Genomic DNA, 13865 nt, shown 5'->3' with positions numbered 1-13865 from the left:
CTTTTTTTATGTTTAAATTCTAATTATTGGTTGAATTTCTTGTTTTGTCTTACTTATAACAAAGGCCCTGTTTCTTCCAAGCCTCCTTTCTATAAAAATAATTATCGGCTCAGGGGTCTAAAATGGCCTTTGCCTAAGTCGATGCCTTGCCCTTAATACCATAAAAACAGTCTTGTTATTTTAGTATCTAGACTATTCCAACAAGCTATCAATGCAGTAAGACCCATCCTTGTAACCCGAAGCTGCAGATCGGGTAATCAATCTACTTTATTCTTGCAAAAATAAATGCGACTTTAGAAATGGAATAATACCGCGGGTAAATAAATCATAAGGATTCTTCCCATAATGCAACTGGCACAAGTGAATGTGAAATCCCATAAAAATTGGCTTTAACTGTACCTGGGGCTGTACAGGGGAATAAGGACTTCCTGGCTCTCCACTCAACAGAGTTTCACTGTTCATTTTAGTTTTCAGACAAGCAATATAGCGACTGCAGAAATCTTTGCAGAGTTCATTCACCTTTTCAAGCTCGAGTAGATGTATTCGCAGAACCTGTATTGCTTTGACCATCTACAAGCAAAAAACAAACAAACAAACAAATAAATGGAAAATCCAGAGATCCGAGTCCGAGGCAAAGAAACTGGGAAGACGTGAAAGGTCGTCGGCTCCAACCCTGTCCCTCTGAGAGGCGTTGGCTACTCACCGGGGGCCAGACTGACACACGGACAGCAGGCGGGGGCTAGACGGCCGCCCATTACTTCCGCGTGGCGACACTCTTATCCTGGGAAGAGCACTCCCTAACCAGTCACGAAACCTGGCTTTGAACCTGGGCCGCGGGGCTTAGCAGAGGTCTGACTAGAGGAGGCCACGACAGCCCGACGCCTGCTCCGCCTCCCTCCTGCCCCTCGTTAGCGCCGGATTCACCAACGACAAACATTCTGAAGCCCCTCCCATCGCACAGGGCCCCGCGGCCGGGCAGAGCCAGAAAGACCTTCCCTAAGGCCGGCCCCAGCTCTGTTGGACGCCGGCACGTCCCTCTGGTCTAGGATAGCCGGACCAGGAAAGGGCAGCCAACCCAGCATGGGGGCCCTGAAGTGTCGCCACGACTGAAACTGAGCAGCGAGTGCCGGCGCTCCCACAAGACGCTACATTGTAGCGCCTCAACAAGAGACTGTCTAGACACTGTATCCACCTTGGGATGCTCTGTAAATCTAAACTACGGGGGATCGTTATCCTGTGGAAAAGAAAGCAAGCATCCCTCAACTGTCAGAGGGCGGGAGGGAGAGGACAGTCTGACGGATGACGCCAGCTGCCAGCGAGGGTGGCCAGTGTTCTCTGGAGTTAGAAGGGAGGAGGGGTCACCCCCCAGGCGGCCATAAACACGGCGGGACGCGGCCTCCGAGAAGACGATCGGAGGACTTGATGGAGTCTTGCGCAGTCTCAGAGACCTCGAAGGCCCTCGAGCTGCCTGGAGGTACACGCCATCACCAGAACCCAGCAGGGCAGAAAGGACGAGCCTCCACTACATCTCTTGGGGAATGTCAGCCTCCTGGGCCCGGCGCTTTTCCGGATCTTTCAGACCCCGGAGACACCAGGAGAGGCAGCCCTGCTCCGATGGAAGCATCATTCTAACTTCTGTCCACCATGCAAAGACGTATTGCACTCATCTTCTGGACTTGACTGGCTCCGGGAACTAAAGGCTTGGGATGCTGACACGGCTCCCTCCCTGTCCAAGAGCAACGCTGCCTCCTCTGAGGCTCGGCTGTCCACTCGGGCAATGGAGCCTGGCTCGGCTGAATCCTTGTGGGGGCTGCGGCGCATCCTCCCAGGAGCTCCTCTCGTAATGGGGAGACGACGTGCGCACAGTTCCGTGGCTGCGACACAGACAGAGTGTCTGGAGGTCTCCCAGGGAAGGTCCAGAAAAAGCCTCGTGCGCAGACGGAATTTGAACGGGGTCTTGAAATTAGACGGGAGCTGCAGGTAAGGAGGAAGAACGCTGCAGCAAAGAGGAAACGCCATCCATCAACAAGCTTTAATCAAGCATTCGGCGGGCACAAGGAGCTGCCCCGATCTGCGTCCGCCTTCTCAAGCTTACTTGCACTCAAAGGCTCCAGAGTGGTCAAGAAGGAGGGAGGTCCAGAGGAGTCTCAGCTGAATGAGGAGGCTGTCGGCCAGGCCGCGGAGACGTGAAGAGAGTGGAAGACTGGGAGATGAAGGCACTGACCGCGGATGGCTCCTCCAGGACTTTAGTTATGAAAGGGAGGAAAGATGGGGTGTCGGCTAACAGGGCAGATGGATCGAGTAAGAGGGTTTGGGGGGGTGAGGAAGGCATGAATTTGTTTCTAGGCAGCAGAGAAGTATCTGTAGATAAGGAGGATTTGGAGATTATAAGAGACTAGGGAGGAAAAGAAGGGGCAATCTGGGGGGACGCGGGGTCAGAACGACATCAGCTGTGCAGAAGGGTCAAGAAAAGAGGCAGCGCGTGGGAAAGCATTTTGTTTCAGTGAAAGATGAGGCAAAATTCTTAGCTGAGTGGGTGAAGGCCAGTGGTGCCACGGGGGGCTGGAGGAGCAAGAAGAGGCATAGAAAAAGTCACTGTAGCAAGTAGGAGAGGGGATCAAGCAGGCAGATAGAAAAGGATCACCTTACTGCAATGAATGAAGTAATTTCAGGAGAATATTAAGTAGCCATTTTTGTATTAGATATTAGATTCGATTCTAAAATCCAGCCCTGGATTCTAACATACTATTTATTACGCCAAGATTCCTAGGAACGTTTTGAATTGTCTGGTGGTAGAGAAATGTTCAGCATCGTGGTGGGGGTGGGGAAAAGCAAGCAGAACTAGGTCACGTTGGACACTCTTTAAGTCAGACATGCCTGGATTTAGATTAATGTCAAATGAATGTTTATAAATTCTGGTAGATGTGTCTAAAATGAAGGATTGGTATTTTTCCTTGGACACGTGGAAATGTCCAACAATATCTAAAAAGTCCTACGTTTCCAAGCTTATCCCTCCTAAGCTCAAACACAAATTCCAAATGTTAAGCCAACCAAGTGACGTCTCTATACACCCGCTGATGTTGCCTGCTCATTCTTCTCTTCGGAGCTTTGCTTGTGATATCTAAAGGGTCGCTCCCTTCTGTTCCCATCTGTTTACAGGTCCAGCTCAAATTGTACGTCGTTGTGAAGCGTTCTCTGGTTATACCGGCCTAGTGATCTCACCTTCGTCTGAACTGGGTGGAAGTGAGCAGTAGCACTTCTACAGTATTTAAGCATCTAGATCTTGTACTGCTAGTATCTGTGCCATTATAACTAGTCGGTGAACTTTTATGAGAACAGGAACAAGTTAGGCTTCCTGACTTGTACATGGTACACAAATTAATTCAATACAGAGCAGAGACTACACCTCCATGTCGAGTGAATGAATGACAAGATCACTTGTATTAAATAAAATCAGGCCTACTATAAATCGACAGAATTAAACAGAGTAACTTCATATTTAAGTAATTCTATATCTGTACAGCACTTCATAATTTACAAAAGGCTTTTCTACAGAGTAACTCATTTAACACGATGAGTTAAGACAGGCAGGTTCACAGATGAGGAAACAGAACCTCGTAGGAGGTTATGTGGCTTTCCTAAGGTCACACAACAAGTCAAAACACCTGAACTCAACAGACATCACTCAACTCCAAATCTAATAATCTTTTTTTAACCCTTGCTTTTTGTCTTAGAATCAATGCTAAGTGTTGTTTCCAAGACAGAAGAGTGGTAAGAGCTAGGCAACTTTGGGGCAGCTGGGTAGCTCAGTGGATGGAAAGCCAGTCCTAGGTTCAAATCTGGCCTCAGACACTAACCAGCTGTGTGACCCTGGGCAAGTCACTTGACCCCCATTGCCTAGCCCTTACCACTCTTCTGCCTTGGAGCCAATACACAGTATTGACTCCAAGACAGAAGGTAAGGGTTTAAAAAACAAAGAGCTAGGTAACTGGAGTTAAGTGACTTGCCAGGGGTCATTAAGTTAGGAAGTGTCTCAAGGTCATATCTGAACCTGGGATCTTCTGTCTGGCTCTCTATCTACCAAGCCATTTAACTGTCCCCTGACATTCTTTTTAATTTGCCCCAATTTTTCTCTTCTAACTTATTTAAGTCAAAGGGCATTTAACAACTCAACAAATAACCACAATTTACAGTTAGAAAAATGAATACCCTAAGAATTAAATTTCAATTAATTTGGCAGTTCAGAGAAAAGAACAGAAGATTGTAGATAAATTCCAGCTAGTAGAATTTTGCATATAGTTGCTCACTATTCAAACAGGAAAAAAGTATTTTTAATAGAATAAATAGGAAATTGTTAGAATAATGATTAAATAAACATTTCTTCAGGAAAAAAATGGATACTTTCTCCAGAAAGTTGACTATGGCAATCTGAACAGAAACCATGCTTAATAACTTTTATTTTTCAAGTACAAAGAAACACTATTACTTGTCCTTACATCTGACCTTAAATCAATTAGGAAAATCCTATAAAAGAGGCAGTTTTAGAACAAGATTCATACAGAATACAGTATTATTAATTTGATGAGCTCACCCTTAAAATAAGGTGGATAAAAACGCTAAGCCACTTAAATTGCTACATAAAAATATTAATTTGCTACATTAGTGAATTTCACTTACCAAATTATCAGTTTCTGGATCTTCACAAAAAAATGGTTTTCCCTCCTTTTCTTGCTTCCTCACAAAATTTTCAATATCTACATCAAAACTGGCAGAAGTTGTGCCCTCTGAGCCTTGCGTAGATTGTTCACATTTTTCAAACAACAGTGCTAATAATGGGAAGAGCGGATGTCTGGAAAAAAGAAAAGAAAGACATTTGTCATACATTTTAAACTTTAACAATTTTTGGAAATGCTCTCCGAAATCAATGAGTTTTAAAAAGTTAAACTTTTATAGAATTATGATGTACACATTATGAGTGCTTATAAATACCATATTATGAAGAGGAAACTTAGGTGATTCAGTAGATTGAGTCAGGCCCGGGGGGTGGGGGTGGGGGGTTCTGAGTTCAAATCTGACCCCAGATATTCCCTGGCTGTGAGACCCTGGGCAAATCATTCAATTACCCCCCCCCCATTGCCTAGCCATTCTCAGCAGCTTCAATTCTACATAACAGCAACAAACATAACAACATCAATTCTAAGACAGGAGATAAGGTTGTTTTTAAAAACATATTACATAAATTTAACGTTGTATTTCACTAAGTTTTTTAAGAGAACTTTTTAGCTTTCCTCTGTTTCTTGGGATTTTCCAAACCATTAGAAATATTATGCTTGGAACACATGATTTTAATAGAGTTTGTGGTATTTAAATGACACAAAATAGGAGAAACTTGGGACGCAAAGGACTGTGAGATCATGGCAAGATGTCACATGAGATATTGCCATAAACACACATCCCCAAATCAGTTCATAGAACCACAGTTCTTTAAGTATAAATTGAATTTTAAGGAAAAAACTGTATAACTTCATTATTTATGTTAACAGTAAAATACATATCATACAAGTAATAGATATAACAGTAGATGCATTTCTATACATTCATGAGTTATTACGTTTTTTAAAATATCTCTACAATACTAGCTTTTGAGTGTCGTCTGCTGGCTTTCCAATTCTTTTAATAAACTTTAACTTTTTACTTATTTTAACTCTAAAAAAGAAATTGCATATATTTACAGTATTAAAAGAAAATATATTTTTATTATACAATAGTGTACATATATTTAATACATTTCTGAGTTTCTAAATTTTTTCTGTGTCATTTGCAAGCCCGTGAGTGTCATCTATAACTTAGAAACTACCCCAAAAATTCCCATTTAATTTCTTATGCCAACCTGTGATATATTGAAACTACAATTCAGAAAGTTATGACATGGAAAGATACTTGTAATCTATTTTGTCTTTATTTCTCATTTGGTTAAGACTATATCTCCCTCCCAGAGCCACGAGGCACATGAACTAGTTCCCTCCTGATTTTTGTAATAGTGTGATCTTCAATATTAACATCTCATTTCCATTTAAAATGTATCTGCCATGCAGTCTGACCAGTTTGAAAGACAGAAGCTTTTCTAGCCTGTTCAGTCAGAACAGGGGATGCCGAGTGCCCCATGCAGAACATGTCGACGTGCTCAGAAGCCCCCTTATATATTGTTGTTCCGGTTGTTGCTCTCATTTCATTATTTCGTACGCGTCCTCCCAGATCTCTCTGAATCCATCTTTTTCTTCCTTAGGATGAGTATAGGTGATGGATCTGTGATTTCGTTGGTTTAGAGAATTCCCAACTAAGGAACGACTTTCAGGCACTTTCTGACCAATGCAGATTCGGTTCCATTTCTGTCTCTGCCACTTGCCTTAAAATCAGAGATGCCAGGACCAGAGAAATGATGAAACTTGAACCCACACCTCTCTGGCTTTGAGATGACTCATTACACTCTGCTGGTTTGTATCATATTTACAAAATATAATCTCCTCTACCTGGTGAAGTAATTAACATTTTTCACACATAGGAGTATCTTCCCTTGGATTTCAAACTCTTTATAAGCCCAGCAGTGATATCTCTGGAAGTAAAGGGGACATCCAGGAGAGTGTGCCATTTTGAGAATAGATCTGAATGTCTTTCCAGAACAGTTTGGACCAATTCATATCTCCTGGAATCTGTTTGTTAGTGTGACTATTCTCCCACAGCCTGGAGGGGAGGCCAACAGCAAGGAAAAACGCAAGTTTAAGACTTCACACTCTCTACCCCGAGAGCAGAATCGACTTTAAGATCAGAGTCATCGTTTGGTGTTTTTTTTAATGGGGGAGGGGGGAGAATTGGAAAATAAGTGAACAACAACAACAACAACAACAACAAAACATCCTAACTGTAGACAAGTTTTATGGAGACAAAGAGGAGCAAGGCACAAACTTGGCAGGGAACAGCAAGATCAAAGCAATCATATGCAAAACTTTAAAAAAAGTAATATTATAAGTTGAATTATAGTAATTATATTATAGCAATTACACTTTAAATAACCTTAAAGATAATATCATATATATCAGTTTGAAATTTATCACAATGTATTTCAAAATTAACAGATATAAGAAATATTAAATCTCAAATTTTTCACCTGGACGGTGATTTTATCATTCAGAACAAGCTATATAGCTTTACGATATACTCCACGTATTCCCTCTACCCCCACCCCAACATATTAAAATAAAAAATAAACAAAAAAAAGAATACATTGTATTTTAGTTGAAGCAGCTACCTATAAATGGCCTGCTTATCTGCATCCATTGGTGTCTGGGATTCCACAGCAGCAGGACTCACTCCTTCTGCATCAGGGTCAGAACAGTTTGGCTCTCGTTCGGTTTTAAATTCTGTTACTACTTGCATCTGCAAAAGGAGAAAAATATTCCATATTATCTAGGACAAACTGATGAAAGGTATTTAACTTTCAAATCACTAGAAAAAATAAAATGTTAGTACTTTGATATCACATAGCAATTATACCCCCCAAAACCATACAAACTCCTTTTAATATATGACTTATTGACAGATAAAACAACAATCATGGAATTTTAGCATTCAGTTTAAGAACTAAAATTATTATTCTTCTGCCTTGGAACAGATATTTAATATCCATTCCAAAACAGAAAGTAATGGCTTTTTTTTTTTTTAAGAGGCAGTTGGGTGGCTCAGTGGATAGTAGGGACTGGTCAAATCTGGTCTCAAACATTTCCTAATTGTGTGACTCTGGGCAAGTCACTTGACCCCAACTGCTTAGCCTTGCCATTCTTCTGCCTTGCAATCAATTTATAGTATCAATTTTAAGGACAGGTGTTTTTAATTTTAAAAAAAAGAATTATTATTGTATGAAATATATATATATATATATAATTTTTAAGGGCTCTGAAAAATACAACATAGTTTAATATTTGAACAGAGATCTGCCTCAGACCACAAAAACGCTATTCTTTCTACTATACCCTATCACTATATACTTAAAGGAATTCACGATTGCATTGGTTTTTTGACGTGTCCTTCAATCGTACAAATTACAAGCCATTCATCCTCCGATGGGAATTTCTCATTTCTAATTCTAATCTCTAATCTGGAGACTAGTATTTGATGACTCATAATATTATAAAAATAAAGAACAAATTAATAAGTCAAAGTTGTTTATTCTATTTAACAAAGTTAAAAATGCAATATATTGTGTGACTATGACATATGTTATATATGACATATGACACTATGTCATCGTCTTAATACTAAGGATTATAGAAAAAACAGAACTTTTTCTATATATATATAAATATATTTCCCAAATTTGTCTGTAAAAATGTTTAAATATCCATACATATATGTGTATGGATATATGCACCTTTTGAATATGTGGGTGTGTAGCTCCCCTAAGTGTTAGTAAATCTTTTCCAGAGATTGTCTGAAATAAGTAAATGTGAGTAACTAGAAGGGGATGAATGATATAATGCTAAAATTCGGATGAGATGAAGAAGAAACATGAGTCCTTTAAAAACCTTAATATCTTTAAAGGGTACTGAGGGAGATAAATGCGTACATTATGAGGAAGAAAGAGGTGGAACTGCTATTTCGTTTGACTAGGACACATAAGAAGAATGTAGACACTGAACGGGCATCAAATAAACCAACCACTATGTACCCCTCGGCTGTCAAGGACACGATTGTTTCCAAAATACAAAAGGAGAAAGATTTTTCTGAACATAGCTACCAAGTGAATTAATTTTCTTCAACTAAACTTATTTCTTATGGTTTTTTCCCCTTTACCTTTTTTAAATGGAAGGAGGGGCTTCTGGTGAGGAGTGGAGAGCAACTATGATTCTAAAAAAGAGGACCATTGAAACTTTTTTTTAAATGAGCAGAAGAGAACAGACATAAATGTATAAGCTAGAAAAAATAATCAGGGCAATTTCTAAAGCAATGTATAAACACTATTTTATGTATATGTATCTGTATTTTAAGCAAGTGGAATTAATCAGATTTACAATATCCTATAGAATCCACTCTCCTCTATTATGTGCATGAAAATACTCTTTTGATGCCTAAGTTGATAATTTTTTAAAAGTAAAAAATATTGCCAATAAGTGGAGAGAGCAGGTTCAATGGGGTATATGGAAGAAAAGTACAAACAGTATTGGAGTGGGTAGCCAGCACTGTTATCTACAGTACATAGACAATTAAAACAAGTATATGAACAATAGATACTACTTAAGAGATAAGTGGTCAAAAGATATGAACAAAGTTTTTAAATGAATTATAAACTATCAACAACAATATCAAAGATTAATCTAAACCACTAACAGTAACAGAAATACAGAACTTGTTAATAAGTTCATTTTTTTAAACCCTTCCCTTCCGTCTTGGAGTCAATACTGTGTATCAGTTCTAAGGCTGAAGAGTGGTAAGGGCTAGGCAATGGGGGTTAAGTGACTTGCCCAGGGTCACACAGCTGGGAAGTGTCTGAGGCCACATTTGAACCTAGGACCTCCCGTCTCTAGGCCTGGCTCTCAATCCACTGAGCCACCCCGCTGCCCCCTTAATAAGTTCTTAATAATCTTCTTTATGAACACATACCAACTCTTCAATGAAAAATTGTTTTATTTTACAGAAAACATCACGACTACCTAGACCATGAGAAAATAAGGACAAGAGGATGGAAACATCCTAATTTTTACTACGATGACATCCTGGATCCAGTTGACTCATCACTATGTCCAGAGAGGCAGGATGGCCACAAGTGAAAATTCTGCAGATATGATTGAGGAAGACCAGAAATGCCAATCTTTCACGTGATCTGTCTTGTGGTCTTCCCTTTCTCTGTCAGCGTTTTGGTAGCCCTCATGTTTCAGGAACATGAAGACAAGATAGTAAAGCACAAGAAGAGGGCAACCATCAAGACTCAGCTTCCAGGGCCTCATGTTCACATGCTATTATGTCCCTCAACTTTACAGGAAAAAACATTCACAGCTGCGCTCTTTGTGGTGGCAACAAATTGGAAAATGAGGGGCTGCCCTTCCATTGGGGAATGGCTGAACAAACTGTGGTACATGTTGGTGATGGCATACTATTGAGCTCAAAGGAATAATGAACTAGAGGGATTCCATGTGAACTGGAACAGCCTCCAGGAAGTGATGCAGAGTGAGAGGAGCAGAAGCAGGAGAACATTGTACACAGAGACTGATACATTGTAGCACAATTGAATGTAACGAACTTCTCCCTTAGTGGCAATGCAGTGATCCTGAACAACTTGGAGGAATCTATGAGAAAAACACTATCCACATTCAGAGGAAACACTGTGGGAGTAAAAACACAGAAGAAAAACAACTGCTTCAATACATCGATATAGGGGACATGGCTGGGGATGGAGACTCTAAATGAACATCCTAGTGCAAATAACATCATTGAAATGGGTCCTGATCAGGGACACAAGTAATACCCAATGAAATAGCGCGTCGGCTTCAGGAAGGGGTGGGGGGAAGGAGGGAAATATTGTGATCCTTGTAACCAAGGAATAATGTTCTAAATCGACTAAATAAACTAATTCAAATGGAAAATAAATAAATAAATAGATAAATGGATGAATGAATGAATGAATGAATGAATGAATGAATGGATGGATGGATGGATGGACTTTACAGGACTGTGTCTGGCATTCCTGATCTTCAAGTGTTTGGTCATGGCCGCATTCACCCTGAACGCTGCTGCTAATGGTATCCCACCACTGTGGAAAGGGGAGCCGTGCTGCTCCTCTCCTTTCCCTTGTAGGCCGGCATGAAATATCTGAATAGCGCCTTTTCCATCATGCTCTTCGTCGGGTGCATCCTAACTTCTGGCTCCTAGTTTTCAGAGCTGGCTCCTCAGACAGGGCATATTATTCACATTTTGTGGTGACACTGTTCTGTGGTTGATCCCTTAGATGAGCATCTATATTTATGTCAGCAGAAAGAGACGGGCCCCTGAAAATACAAGAAGAGCTGAAAAAAGCCACAGCTTGTGGGGTTCTTAATAAGCGGCACGTTAAGAGGATCACAGGGGAGTGTGGCAGGAAATCTCATGACCTAGACACCACTGTACCCTTGAGGCAAATGAGGATAAACGATAATGAATCTGACCTATTTTTATTTTATTCCTTTCATCATCTTATGATTCCTTCTAGTCAAAATATGATCAGTCTCATCATCCTGGACATTCAACCAATCAAATCAGATCAACTTTAGCAGCCAATGGAGTGGGACCAGCTTTGAAGAAAATAGACGCCTTGAAAAAAACGGTTCCTCTAGAAGTTAGTAGACTGGCTGTGTTTCATGAGCTTTAAGCGAGCTTCATTCAGTGTGTTATTAGTAATATCCAAGGTGTATCTACATTTTTAAAAATTTAACTTATTTGTTACATTAAAGTTACAGCAATCTCGAAACTTTTTTTTTAAGCAACAAATTGACAATACTGAAATTTCTTGCCTTGCCTATTGAGTGTAAAGGGAAGCAACAAGGTATAACAGCAATGGCACCAATCTGAAATAGAAAACTGTTTCTTTGCTCTGCTGCTAAAACTGGCAGAATGAGCTGGTTCTTTTCCCCTTTCTTTGTCTTTATGAAATGGGAGGACTTTTAAAAGCCTCTCCATTCTCTACTGCACCGAGGCAGGATAAAGAAAATAAAATGGAAAGTGTATGAAAATGCTCTGAATTTATCTGTTAGAGAGGAAACACAGTATAGTATCTGGGTTCAAATCTTTGTCCAACACTTACTAGATAAAATGGCCATGGGCATATCATTTCACCTCTCTGTGCCTTAGTTTCCCCATCTGTAAAATAGAGATAAGTATTCCTGTTTCTTGATGTTTATCAAGTTGAGAATAAAAATACTGAGGAAAAAGGTTTTAAATGAGAATAATGCTCACACTACCTACGTCACAGGATTGTTATGGCAAAATCTATTTGTATGTTGTTATGCCATCTATAAATGTGAATCATTAGGACCACTACTACTACAACTACTTAGCACCAGGGATGGAGTAGGCACAAAAAAGTATGAAAAAGAAGCCTAGATATCACTCATGTGTAATGTGTAAGTAATATGAGAAATGATATATGTGTAACATATAAATAAGGTTACTGGGCTCAGCGCCCATAAGCCAACTAGAAAGCTCTTTTGGTTCACAATGGCAGAATTTAGGCTCCTCGGGGGTCTGAGATCCCTGCTGGCTAGGACAGATTCGAGCTCTGCACATGGTGTCTGAGCCACTTCGTGGCTGCTTCTAGATTCTGAATTCTTCCTTTCTTTATGTACATCCCAAGATCCCCCTTCCTAGGAATGCCGTTCCCCAGGCAGGTTCCTTTCTCTGCTCAACATGGATCTATGACATGGAACTAGACAGCTGGCAACAACCTACAAGTTCACACCTGCCCTCTTTGGGGAATGGGATCTCCTCTTAACTCTGGTGCACAGCATCTCTCTGGGTCCACAGACACTATCTCCCTATGCCACACAGGACTAGACAAATGAGTAGGATGCTTTTTTTACTTTCTCTACTGGGATTTGGTCTGGGACCGTTTCTAGATGTTTGGAGTTATTTTTGGAGGGACAACCACTGGGCTGTTTCCAATCACTCCACCATCTGGGCTCTCCCCCAGTTTCCTTATCTGTAAATTAGGGGACTGAACTACTAGAGAGCTCCTGATATTCTTCCACTGTAATCTGTATTCCCTTATTCAAATTGTTGGAGGGCAATAAGAAAGGTGCACTTGGCAGTGGAATGAGACCAGACATGGAAGGAAGGAAGGAGGGAGGGAGGGAGGAAGGGAGGGAGGGAGGGAGGGAGGAAGGGAGGAAGGGAGGAAGGGAGGAAGGAAGGAAGGAAGGAAGGAAGGAAGGAAGGAAGGAAGGAAGGAAGGAAGGAAGGAAGGAAGGAAGGAAGGAAGGAAGGAAGGAAGGAAGGAAGGAAGGAAGGAAGGAAGGAAGGAAGGAAGGAAGGGAGGGAGGGAGGGAGGGAGGGAGGGAGGGAGGGAGGGAGGGAGGGAGGGAGGGAGGGAGGAAGGAAGGAAGGAAGGAAGGAAGGAAGAAGGAAGATTTACTAACAGAACAGAGATGTAAGAGGGCAAAATTTAAAAGAGGCAAGCAAATTAGAGTCTCTGGAGGTAGATGGACTTGAAGTGGATGAAAGAACAGGGAACTGTAGCAAGGAAACAGTTTTTGATAGACAGTTAACAACTCTAAATCACAAGAACTCAGAGAGGAAGAAATGGGAGTAATTGATTCAGTAACATTTAACTAGGGCCCCAACCCTCAAAGGTCCTGTGAAGATGAATAATGGTTACAGTTCTTCAAGAACCACTGATTACAGGGCAGACTCTGGTATCAGGAGCGTTCCTTCAACCTGGTGGCAATATGTCTAAGGACCTGGTCCTGATCAGAGTACTAGAAGGGAGAGTCTAATGACTAACTCATGGCATGTTTTGTGACGATATCTTCAGAAAACAGGATTGTTGCCCTGATCGATGAAAACACGAGATAAGTTGGGACTCAAGGGGATCAAATGAAAAGAATCAATAGAAATGTCAAAATAGGAGGAAGCAGTCTAGCCCAGCTCACCTTCAACCTACTTCAGTAAAGAATGAGGAACCTAACCTAGGAGCGACTGAGAAATTCAAGGAAAAATCCAGTGCGTCATTTTTTCAGCCCAGGGAAACAAGAAGCAGCCTGCAGACACTGGGGAGGTAAGTCTATAGAGCAAAGAAAGCCCTATCAACTCCTCACATTACAATGTGACTAGTTTAACCTTGTTTA

At 41.0% G+C, this 13865-nt stretch overlaps 1 protein-coding gene across 12 annotated transcripts in view; it reads right to left on the bottom strand.

The window, feature by feature from the left end:
• PKNOX1 (PBX/knotted 1 homeobox 1) overlaps nt 1–13865 on the bottom strand; it is a 141719-nt gene that overhangs the window by 35634 nt on the left and 92220 nt on the right. For 9 of the 12 annotated variants that reach the window (XM_007493192.3, XM_007493198.3, XM_007493196.3 and 6 more), the window contains 3 exons: nt 7307–7434; nt 4678–4849; nt 400–570 (listed from right to left, as the gene is read on the bottom strand). In XM_007493192.3, coding sequence (XP_007493254.1) covers nt 400–570; nt 4678–4849; nt 7307–7434 — 471 coding nt within the window. Of the gene's footprint in view, nt 1–399; nt 571–4677; nt 4850–7281; nt 7435–13865 lie in introns of those variants that run through there. The other 3 variants (XM_007493197.3, XM_056797092.1, XM_056797093.1) reach the window with 2 other exon arrangements.

This window comes from Monodelphis domestica, chromosome 4 (genome assembly GCF_027887165.1).
Source record: "Monodelphis domestica isolate mMonDom1 chromosome 4, mMonDom1.pri, whole genome shotgun sequence".
NCBI lineage: Eukaryota > Metazoa > Chordata > Mammalia > Didelphimorphia > Didelphidae > Monodelphis > Monodelphis domestica.
This window is presented reverse-complemented; position numbering and strand designations above follow the sequence as displayed.